The sequence below is a fragment of the Erinaceus europaeus genome, chromosome 2, assembly GCF_950295315.1.
Source record: "Erinaceus europaeus chromosome 2, mEriEur2.1, whole genome shotgun sequence".
NCBI classification, from domain to species: Eukaryota; Metazoa; Chordata; class Mammalia; order Eulipotyphla; family Erinaceidae; genus Erinaceus; species Erinaceus europaeus.
In genome coordinates this window covers 66039833-66052025 of record NC_080163.1, presented here as the reverse complement: position 1 = coordinate 66052025, position 12193 = coordinate 66039833, and the positions used below count along the sequence as shown (strand labels likewise).

Genomic DNA, 12193 nt, shown 5'->3' with positions numbered 1-12193 from the left:
GACCTCCATCCCACCACCCCAGTTTGAGGCGACCGAGGGGGCGGGGCTTGATCCGTGATTGGCTGTCTCAGGCACGCCCCCTTCGCGACTGACCATTCAGGCTCCTCGGTGGGCGCCTGCGCAGTGGCCACACAGAGTCCTCGGCGGGCGCCTGCGTAGTGGGACCGGCTGTGGGGGGCGCGAAGCTGAGGCCGGTTGTCTGGGCCTGAGGGTTCCGATGTCGGCCTTGAGGCGCTCTGGCTACGGTTTCAGTGACGGCCAGTCCTATGGCCGCTACTATGGGGCTGGGGGTGGGGATGTGCCGGACCACACACCGCCGCCCTTGTATTCTCCTCGCCCTGAACCTCCCCAGACTCCCGTTTCCTGGCGTGCGCGCGGGGGCGGCCCGGGTGAGACCACCTGGTCCGGGGAAGGCGGAGGCGTCAGCGATGGATACTATCGAGTCCAGCTGGAGAGGCCCGGAGGAAGCCACCAGGTGAGCTTTGCACCTTCAGCTCCTGAGGGAGTGGAGCTGAGGGGAGTCGTGCGTGGCGGAGGTTGTTGAAGAACCCCTGGAAATCCTTCTCCCTCCAGAGTTGTCATTGGATCGGTTTTCCTTGTCTGTTTTCCTGAGGCGCTGAGCAGGTCTTGAGTGACAAGCCTGGATTGGGGGGGAGGGGGAGGGGAAGGATAGGCCTGTGTTCTCTTTGCTCCACCCCTTTCTTATTATTCTGCAATAAAGGTCCGTTGCACTGGACTGGAAAAAAGGAAACACACACACACACACACACACACACACACACACGAAAGATCTTGTGAGGAGTTGCTAAAGTAACAGGCTGCGGAAATCACTGTCCTGGGGACGAATGGTGGTGATGCGCTAGCGTGACCCGGCTCTGCTGCCGAGCTGACAGATTTCTCCTGCGTGGCTCGTCAGGCCCGGGGGAGGGAGATGGTTGCAGCCCCCGCCGTCACTCAGCCTCCCTCCCCCGACAAAGGAACATGGAGGAAAGGGGAGGAGGGATCTGGCCATTTAACCCTTTCCCCCTAATGTTTTTTTTTTTTTTTTTGGTTTTGTTTTACGAAATCGAGTCACGAGTGATCCATCTTGAGAAGTGCCTTTGCCTGGATTTTTTTTTTTCCTCTTTAATTTTCATGGAGTTTGCAACAGAAATATCATCACAACATACAGTATTGAAGAACCGTTGACTCTGAAGCAAAGTACACTGTTGTTGAATACACTGGGACTTAGAGATATAACTCAGGATTTGTATTTTAATGAGGGTGAAAACAGAGCACTGCTCAACTCTGGCTTATGTGGTGCCAGGGATGGAACCTGTGACCTCATGCATACCAGCCAGCCCTTTGCTTAAGCCGCAGGATTTAGGGCATTGTTATTCTTGCCAGAATGATGCTTACTGTTTTGTTAATGCCGCATTTTTCTTTTTAACTCAGTGTCCTTAATAGAGACTTACGATTATGTGATGGGAGTAGACTTCTGTTTTTGTTCAGGAGTGATAACATCTCTAATAATGGTTGATAAAGTCGTTGTGCAAATTGCCGTACATTGCTGGTAAGGCTGTAAAATGGGGGAGGCGGGCGGTAGCGCAGCGGGCTAAGTGCAGCTGGCGCGGAGCTCAAGGACCAGTGAAAGGATCCCGGTTCGAGCCCCCTGGTTCCCCACCTGCAGGGGAGTCGCATCACAGGCGGTGAAGCAGGTCTGCAGGTGTCTTTATCGCCCCCTCTCTGTCTTCCCCTCTTCTCCCCATTTCTCTCTGTCCTATCCAACGACGACGACATCAATAACAACAACAATAAAACAAGGGCAACAAAAGAGAATAAATAAATACATATTCTAAAAAAAGAGAGAATGTAAAATGGCTTAGTACTTTAGAAAATAGGCATTTCCTCAAAACATTAAGTGCAGGGTTAGCATACTACTCAACAAGTCCATTCCTAGATAAATATCTGAGAGATTTGAAAACATACATCCACATAAAAACTTGTACATGGGGGCTGGGCAGCAGCACACATCAGGATCCAGGTTCCAGTCCCAGCTCCCCACCTGCGGGGGGGGGGGGGTATCTTAACAGGTGGTGATGCAGGTCTGCAGGTGTCTTTCTCCCCCCACCCCCCATTTCTCTCTCTCCTATCCAACAATAACAGCATCAGTGACAACAATAATAATGACAAGGGCAACAAAAAGGGAAAAACGGCCTCCAGGAGCAGTGGATTTGTATTGCAGGCAATTCTTCTAGCATTTGCCCTTCTTCCGTAGCCAGTCAACAGGTCAGGTTGAAAGCTGTCAGGAGCTGCTTGTTGCTGGCTTTGAAAGTGACTGGGATCCATGTGGATTCAGTCGGCTAGGAAGGATCGTCAGTTTCCCCAATGAATGGGTACTCACGGGATGCACCACGAGAAGGTCGATCCAGTGCATCCCATTGCAGGCAATAAGCCCCAGCAATAACCCTGGAGGCAAAAACAATAACAATAACAACAAAAAAAATGTACATATGTTCATACCAGTGCTATTTATAAATTCAAAAAGTAGATATAATCCAAATGTCCATCAACTGTTGAAAACAGAATATTTTCATACAGTGAATATTTATCCATAGAAAGGATGAAAGGATGTGTTCTACACCATGGATGAACCTTGAAAATATGTTATATGAATAAAGCTAGTCCTAGACACCACCCACTCACTGCATGAATCCATTTACTACTGGCAATGTCCAGAATAGGCAAGTCTTTAGACACAGATGAGTCATTGTTAGGGAGTTAGGGACTCAGGACTTTAGGAATAAAGGATATGGGATTTCTGAGGTTTTGGGGGGGGGTTTGTTTGTTTTTTTAATTCATTTATTCCCTTTTGTTGTCCTTTTTATTATTGTTGTAGTTATTGTTGTTATTGGTGTCGTTGGATAAGACAGAAATGGAGAGAGGAGGGGAAGACAGAGATGAGGAGAGAAAGACAACACCTGCAGACCTGCTTTACCACCTGTGAAGTGACCCTCCTGTAGGTGGGGAGTCAGGGGCCTTAATGGGATCCTTACATGAGTTCTTGTGCTTTGCACCACCTGCGCTTAACCTGCTGCACTACCGCCCAACTCCCTGTTTTTTTGTTTTAAATTTTTTAAATTATATTTTATTTATTGTCCCTTAGGTTGCCCTTGTTTCAATTGCTGTTGTTGATGTTGGATAGGACAGAAATGGAGAGAGGAGGGGAAGACAGAGAGGGGGAGAGAAAGAGAGACACCTGCAGACCTGCTTCACCGCCTGTGAAGCGACTCCCCTGGAGGTGGGGAGCCAGGGGCTTGAACTGGGATCCTTAGGCTGGTCCTTGCGGGTGCTTAACCGCTACGCTACCGCCTGACTCCCCCTGTTTTTTGTTTGTTTGTTTGTTTTTTCAAGACCACTGCTCAGCTCTGGTTTATGAAAACCTTTTTGCATAACCATTATTCTAAGCCCTTACCCTAAATTATTGATTGATTGATATATTTATTTTAACCAGAGGAATGCTCAGCTCTGGCTTATGGTGGTGCTGGGATTGAATTTGTGACCTTAAAGCCTGAGGCATGAAAATCCTTTGCATAGCCAGTATGCTATTTCCCCACTCCGATATGGGATTTTCCTTGGAGATAGTCTGAAATTCTATAGTGATAATTGCTTAACTTTGTATATACTAAAAGTCACTGAGCCATCTGCTTAAACGGATAGGTTTTAATGGTATTTTAATTTTTTATATTGTGTGAAGAAAAAAGCATGCTGTAGTGAGATTTATTGTGAAGAATAGTTTTCATTCTTCTTGTCTAAATTTGGAATAAGTAAGACTGTAGGTCTTCAATCCCATACTAGTGTAGAGTGATGAAATGCTCAGCCTATAAACTAGGGGCCGGGTGGTGGTGCACCTGGTTGAGCACATGTTACAATGTGCAATGATCCAGGTTCAAGCCCACCCCCCTCTCCGTCCCCACCTGCAGGGGGAAAGCTTCACAAGTGGTGGAGCAGTGTTGTAGGTGTCTCTCTCTACCCCTCTCTTTCACCCCTTTCCCTCTTGATTTCTGGCTGTCTCTACCCAATAAATAAAGATAACAGTAAAGAAAAGAAAAAGATCTTTTTTAAAAAATAGGCAACATAGACCAAAGATCAGTTGAAAAGGTAAGGCTTATTCAACTGATAAGTTCTACTTGGACTTGCAAGGTTACTAGAATTAACGGGGCTAAGGTTTAAGTTTTTGCAGGAAGTTGTGGATAGAATTTTTAGTATAGGTATATACCTATAGGGTGGGTGGTGCTGCTGGAGTAGTTGGAGATAAAGCTAGATGATGTAGTCACATCTATAAGTCATGAGTTTATCTTTCAGGTTGATGATTTTCTTTTTCTTTGAGAGAGGGAGAGAAACAGAGGAGGAGAAATACATGCAGCACTACTCCACTGCTTGAAACTTCCCCTTTAGGTCCCTGTAGGTGGGGACCAGGGACTTGAACCCAGGTCCACATACATGATAATATGCACACTACTAGGTTTTGTTTATTTTCTTTTCCTCGGGAAACTGGAGAGTGAACTCAGGGCCTTGCGCGCATGTGTAATACCTGTGTACAACCTCCTGGCATCCACAAATCTTTCTTCCTTGTTTATTTTTCTTCTTTATTCCTTCATTATTTATAGAGGGAGACACAGAAAGGAGAGAAACCTTAGCTTCCCCACCCACTCCTGTGTTGTACAAAATTAAGTTAGCAGTCAACTGGATCAACTATTTCTCAGCCCAGATTGATGATTTCTGAAGCTTGAAAAGGGTGGTAATTTTCTTTCTTTTTTGCCTCTTCTATTGCTGCTCTACTTTCTCTCATTTCTCTTCTTTTTTTCTTCTAATTTCTCTCATTTTTTCTTCTTCCTCTTTTTCTTTTCTTCTTCTTCTCCTCCATCTCCTCCTCCTCCTTTCTCCACCTCTGTGTGTGTGTGTGTGAGAGAGAGAGAGAGAAAGAGAGAGAGCGGGCACCAGAGAGAGCCCCAGAGAGAAAGCCAGAGAGAGAGAGAGCCAGAGAGAGTGAGAGAGAGAGAGATTGCCAGAGCTTTAGCACTCTGGGCTGACTTTTCCAGATAGAGAGCCACCATAGCATCAAAGCTTCCTCCTGAGCTATAGTAATCCCATGTGGTGTACTGGGATTTAGGTACCCTTCTGTTTGTTTTACCAGAGCACCACTCAACTCTGGTTTATGGTGGTGTGGGGGGATTAAACCTGAGGCTTCAGAGCCTCAGGCATGAGAATTTCTTTGCATAACCATTATGCTATTTCCCCTACCCTATGAGCTCTCTCCATCTCAGGATGGTGATTTCTTATGCTGTAACTGAAAACTAAAAAGGTATGCATATTGTCATAGGTGTGCAATATTTTAACTATGGCCCATGAGCCAGAAGCTTCAGTGTTGTCTGAGGCTAGAAATACTGAATGTCTCCCTTTCCTCCTGACTTACCACTATAATTTCACAGAATCCCCTAATGGTTCATATGTGCTTGTATGTTAGAGAAGCAGTGTTCCATAGAGCTGATAATGCCGAGCCCGATGTTGGTTCATCTAGTAGAGTGCACACTTTATCATGAGTGAGGACCTGTGTTTCCTGATCCCTGCTTGCAGGTGGAAAACTCCACAAGTGGAGCACTGCTACAGGTAGCTCTCTGTTTTGTTTTTTTTTCCTCTATAAAAATAGAGAAAAAGGGCAGTCGGGCGGTAGCACAGCAGGTTAAGTGCAAGTGGCACAAAGTGCAAGGACCAGCCCAAGGATCCTGGTTCAAGCCCCCATCTCCCTATCTGCAGGGGAATCACTTAACAGGTGGTGAAGCAGGTCTGCAGGTGTCTATCTTTTTCTTCCCCTCTCTGTCTTCTCCTTCTCTCTCCATTTCTCTGTCCTATTCAACAACGACATCAATAACAACAATAATAACTACAACAATAAAAACAAGGGCAACAGAAGGGAAAAATAAATATTTAAAATACATATACATAGAAAAAGAAAAAACAGTGGCCACCGGTAACAGTAGAGGTGTCATTGCAGGCATGGAACCATAGTAATAACCTTGGTGACAAAAATTACATTAAAAGAGCTGAATATATTGAGTTAATGTTGCATTAACTGGCAACAAAGATCTGACTGTGTAGTAGCATTTAAATAAGGCAGGAAGAATAAATGAAAACCTTTCCCTATTTTTTTTCTTTTTACTTTATTCATTATGCTTGCAATATTGTAGTCTGATCCCCGAACAAGCTGCATCTGTATCTCCTAGAAGCTTGTTAGAAATGTTGTATCTCAGATCCTGTGAATCAGACTGTGAATTTCAGCAAGATCTGTAGGTATTTTATATATTCCCACAGAACAAGTCATACAAGAGAACATGCTGAGACAAGACAGTCTGCTGAGATAGAAGTCATAGTTTCTTACAGTCTGATCCAGGAAGTGGCACACAATCACTTATGCACTATACGTTGGCTATAGAAACCAATGTTGGTACATTGTGGAAAGCAACTTCAGAAGGCAGGAATTGTTGGGAACCATCTTGAAGGATGATTATAATGGAAAAGAGTCCAGGGGAGAGGTAAAAAGGCATTTGAACAATGTCTGAATATATGCTGGGAATACTGTGAGAGCCAGGTTGAGCATGGTGAGGCTTTTCCCATTGAAAGAAGAGTGGACCCAGGAGGGTAGAGCGAGCCACATCCCTCCAGTCTTGGGGAGTGCCAAGGTTCTGGAGAAGGCTCTGCAAAATAGATCTGGTCCATGGAGCGTGAACTCTCCATCCTCTTTAACTGCCTGGTGAAGTTCCTTTAAATCTTGAATCATAGCCCCAAGGCCAGCCGAACTGGGGCCATTTTCCAAGTTAGAGTCACCACTCAGGAGGGGGAGCCGGGGAAGTCTTGGGGGAACTTCCTCGGTCTTTTTGGGAGGGGGCCCTGTGTATCTCCTGAGAGCTGCAGTCATGGTCAAGAGAAACCAAGGTGTGGCCCAGAGCAAAATGTCCCAGAGACAGGGAACCTGTTTAGCGAAAAAGGAGTAGAGGACTTAGCGATCCTCTTGATAAGAAAGAAGGTTGCCCATGACAGAGAGGTCTCAGGAAAATAAGAAGAGGGAGAAAAAGAACTGCAGTGCCTTTGTAAACACGAAGCTGCGGAGAACCAAGCAGCTGTGTACTTACTTACCTGGGGCTGGGGCACCTTTGTATGTCCGCCACTTATGTGAAGCCAAGGGGGTATGTCCCTGTTCGTGTGCCAAATGTTGGGCTAGTGACACGAGAGAGATGACCCAGGAACTGAGGTCGTGGCTGCAAGGCCATACAAATCTTTATTCATCTGAACGCCCCAGAGTCGGGCAGTAGCACACCGGGTTAAGCACACATGACGCAAAAGCGCAAGGGCCAGTGTCTGCCTCCTGGTTTGTGCACGTGCTCCTCGAGGCTGGAAAACAGAAGTCCAAGTCAGAAATGGAAGTGGCTTGACAATACCATACATGGTTAGGAAAGGGGTGGAGAAAGGTAAAAGGGTGCTGGGGAAGGTAGAATTTCCTTAGCAACTGTTGCTAGGGGTTTAACTGGTAGGATCAATAATACCCTGCAGGCAGGGAGGGTCTAGAGGGTAGGAAAAGAATATATCAAATGAGGAACCGGGTGGTGGCGCACCTGGTTGAGCAGACACCTGGTTGCACAAGGACCCAGGTTCGAGCCCCCAGTCCCCACCTGCAGAAGGAAAGCTTTGCAAGTGATGAGGCAGGGCTGCAGGTGTCTCTCTTTCTCCCTCTCTATCTCCCGTACCCTCACAATTTCTGACTGTCTCTATCCAATAAATAAAGATAATAAAAAAATTAATTAAAAAAAAGAATATATCAAATGAGCAGAATGGGTGGGGAAATAGGGAGGAGACCTGAAGCCATTTGTTAGACAAAGCAGAAGATTGATAGGTAGATAATAAAAGAGTGTGGGCCATTGTATCAAGGCATGCAGGGTGAAGCAGGGGAGCTACCTTAATGTTTTAAGGAATGCTGAGCCTCTGGAGGCAGAAAAATGCAGGGTTTCTGGAGACAGGGAAGTGAAAACTGGGACCCATACTTTCTCCCCAGCTCAACCTTAGCAAGAGAGGGAGTCTGACAGGGAGATTCGTTTCCCCAGTTCCCCATTTTCAGTGGGAAAAGACACATCACACTCAGCCTGGTTCTCACAGTATTCCCAGCAAATGTAGACAGTTTTTTCCTAGCATTATATGATTTTTTTTTTATTCAGAGAAGTTGGAAGAATTTTGCTGTGAGCACTCATATTCCCATCACCTAGATTTTTTTTTTAAAGATTTTATTTATTAATTCATGAGAAGATAGGAGGAGAGAGAAAGAACCAGACATCACTCTGGCACATGTGCTGCTGGGGAATCAAACTCAGGACCTCATGCTTGAGAGTCCAAAGCCTTATCACTGTGCCACCTTCCAGACCACACCCCATCACCTAGATTTTTATAGCTAACATTTATTTATTGTATTTGCCTTATTGTTGGAGATGCTGTGATTGATGATGTCTGTTACTTACTGATATATGCCTACCCTGCTGTTGTTCTGCTGTTCCATTTCTTTAACTATTAAGATCTGTGTATTTGAATCAAAGGATGCTTGGCTACAAGCAATAGCTTACAGTTCCCTTTGCTACAGTTCCTGTTCTCTGATGAATGGGCACCTGGTGAATGTCTACAGTTATGCATACCTGGGTCAATAGGCCCCTATAGACAACAAGCCTAAAGCGTATACGCTGATGGGAAACCAGTGCCCCTCACAGAGTATGGAATGTACAAAGTGGACATGAGGTTAGATGACAGCATCTTGTATGGTGCCAGAGTCTATGTGAGGAGTGACACATACAGCAATACCCTGGGGGTCAAGCATTAACTACCCTGATTTATGTACCTTTGCAAAAAGTACTTTGATGTTCCTCTTTCACTTTGATGTAGTAATACCTGCTTTGGTCAATAAAAACTGTGAGGCAGGTGTGTTTGGAGCTGCACTCAGTGAAATCTCCCCATACGTGATGTATACCGTTGTAAGACCCTCTGGACTTCTCTTTCACTATCCAATAGTGTCTGAGGTCAGTTCATTCAATCCAGGGTTCATACCAGAACCCAGATCCTGGCATCTGGCACACAGAACAGGAACATGAGCATGAACAGGAACAGGAACAGGAACAGGAACAGGAATCATCTCCACTGCTGGAAGAAACATCCAAAAGCCCATGTCAAGTTGTGGAAGGCCAAACAGTCCCTGGTGAGTTGGGGATATCATAAGTGAGTATAGTATGCTTACAGGGAGGTTTTTTTTTTTTTTTTTTTTAATAGAGACTGTCCATAGATTTGGAGCTTGCCACTTACTTGCTACATGTGTGTTATTATTAATTAATTAATTAATTAATGCATTTATTATTTTCTTGGATAGAGACAAATTGAGGTAAAAGGGAGATAGAAGGGAAAAGAGAGACACTTGCAGCACTGTTTGACCACTCACAGGGCTTTTAGGGAAGGAGGCTTTGAATAGGATCCTTGTGCATCGTAACATATGTGCTCAATCAGGTGCTCTACAGCTCAACCCCCATCTGCTCTTTCGTTCTCAGCTTTGCAGTGAGAAACGGTTTAACAAAAGAATAGTGGGCTTTTGGGGGCGGAGGTAGGTACTATAATGGTTATGCAAAGAGTCTTTCACGTTTGAGATTCCAAAGTCCCAGGTTCAATCCCTTGCACCACCATAAACGAGCTGAACAGTGCTCTGGTAAAAAAAAAAAAAAAAAAAGGATAGCAGGCGTTAACAACCTCCTATATACTATACCAAATCTCCTATCTCCTTCTCTTCTACCTCAACAGTTCCTGCACCAACTATGCTCCTCTGGGTTCTAAAACTCACCCAAATTTCCTCTCCTTCCCTCCCCTTGCCACTCCCCCCTCTCTTTTAGCTTGTGGTACCACATTCTGCTATGCAAGACTTAGACTTTCCCCTACCACTACCTGATCTTTCTCCAGACCCTCCTATTGTTGGTGCTAAACCTAAAAAGACCCCACTTAAGATTCAATTGAGGGATACTTTGAGGAAGAATGTTGAAAGGAAGGTTTCTCAGGTGGCTTTTATGCCTTCCCTCTTTACATTAAAGAGGAGGGGAAATAGAAGAAGAAATATGAGCCTTTACCTTGTCATGCACTTGAAGACATTAGGAAAATAGTACGTGACAATAACATCCAAAGCCCCTTTACAATAACTGCACATATAGGCTTCCAAACTCCAAAAACTCTTAATCAGAAAATATAATACCACAGGCTGGGTGGTGATACAACTGGTTGAGCACACATGTCACAATGGTACAAGGGCCCTGGTTCAAGCCTCTGGTCCCCACCTGCAAGTGATGAAGCAGGGCTGCAAGTGTCTCTCTCCCTCTCTCTTCCCCTTCCTCTCAATTTCTGGCTGTCTCCATCCAATAAATAAAGATAATAAATTTTTTAAAAAGAAAATATAATACCAAATATGAGTTTTAACTAAATATAGAAAGATCTTGATTGTGCTACTACTTAAAATTAGTTAAGCTATTTTAAATTTTTCACTTGTTTTCTTTTAACTACGGTAATATAAAATCTTTTACTTATTTTAAACTTGGTCTTCACATGTATTAGAGTTTTAAATACATATATATATGTATATATATATATATCAATAAATAAAAATGATCTGGAGACAGGTGACAAGTGTAAATGTCCCTACAGCTGCTGGGGATACAGTCCGAGTGCTGAAGAAACGCCCTCGTCGACAAAATTCATCTCGTCCATTGCCCCAAACTATGTCATCCCCCCACATTACATGGGGAAGTGTGAAACGATTGGCTGAAAGTGCCGCTAGACTCCTAGATGAATGCAACAAACCACACACAGCAGAGAACATGATAGTTGCAGTCATGACCCAAATAACTATTAATACTGAGAAGAAACGGGTAAGCTCTTATTTTCTCCATGCTCTCTTTTCCTTTCTATTCTCTCTCTGTGCAGACACTGTTTCTTGGGCTCATGTGCTAGCCCTCCACCACCATCACCATGCCCACCCCAGGTTGAATTTACATAGGAGGATCCAGAACCTCTAATCTTTTCCATTGACTTCTCCTTTATAGGAGGCAAGTGGCTCCCACACTAGAAAGACTATCTGAATTCATGCACTCCTGTGTTGGCAAGAGCTATCAAGGATGAAATCTTTTACAAACAAATTGTTATTTCCTGACTGAAGATCTTCTGTCTTGTTTAACTAATGACAGTCATTCAGAAGTCTGTGTAAAATTAATTAATTAGTGGTATATGAATCACATGTAGCAAGGTATAGTAGATAAATCGGGTTATATCATGCCATTAAATATTAAGTTTTTGTTAAAATGGTAGCTGTTACTGGAAAAAGAATTATAGGAGTAAGAAGATCTAAATGTAATATTCCCTTTTGTGCAACAAAACTGGTTCTTCTTGATGGAGATCCCAATCTCTCCTGGGAAATATGTACATCTGTTAATCATATTTTACAGACATTAAAAAATGACTGGACAATGAAAATTGAGGACCTCAAGTTTTGGTGGATGATTTGGGACTAATGGTTCTTGGAACTATTTCCTTCCTTCAATTATTCTGGGTTAAACCTTAAATGGAAACCTGGACTGGCCTGACCATTACTCTGGTTCAACAAATCTGGCCTCTTTCAACCAAAAAACACACTTGAAAAGCTGGATTTCAGCTGTAATCAGACTGGAAAGATTACACGGATCAGGAATGATTCTATTCAAGAAATTATGATCTGCACTGTTTGGCCCTATATCTTTGCCATGGTTCAGAGGAATAGTACAGTCCAATGTTCACTATCATGTGTCTAGCAAAGCATATTTGGCTTACTTCCTGTATCACACTAATATTACATGTCTTAATATATCTTAAGTTGAATTCATTCTTAAGCAGAGGGTTGAGGCTGGCTACCAGTCAATCTAAACTGTGAATGGCTACATATCTCTGCTGTGGTCCAGATCACTACAGCCTTATCACATATCCATAGAAGTAAAAGGTTCTTTACTTATAACATCCCTAATTGCCTTTACAATAGTGGTGGCTACTACTGTAACAACTATAGTATCCTTGTCCCACTCTAATCAGACAGCACATCAAATGAATAAGTATTTCCACAAAT

General features: G+C 43.9%; 1 protein-coding gene across 2 annotated transcripts in view; it reads left to right on the top strand.

Annotated features, from left to right (window-relative positions):
• Positions 1–146: 146 nt before the first annotated feature.
• The window catches only part of BAG4 (BAG cochaperone 4), a 35051-nt gene continuing 23004 nt past the window's right edge, over positions 147–12193 (top strand). Inside the window, exon 1 of one of the 2 annotated variants that reach the window (XM_060182526.1) lies at positions 147–475. In XM_060182526.1, the coding sequence (XP_060038509.1) occupies positions 218–475 (258 nt within the window). In that variant the 5' untranslated portion in view covers positions 147–217. The remainder of the gene's footprint in view (positions 476–12193) is intronic. The other variant, XM_007516703.3, reaches the window with a different exon arrangement.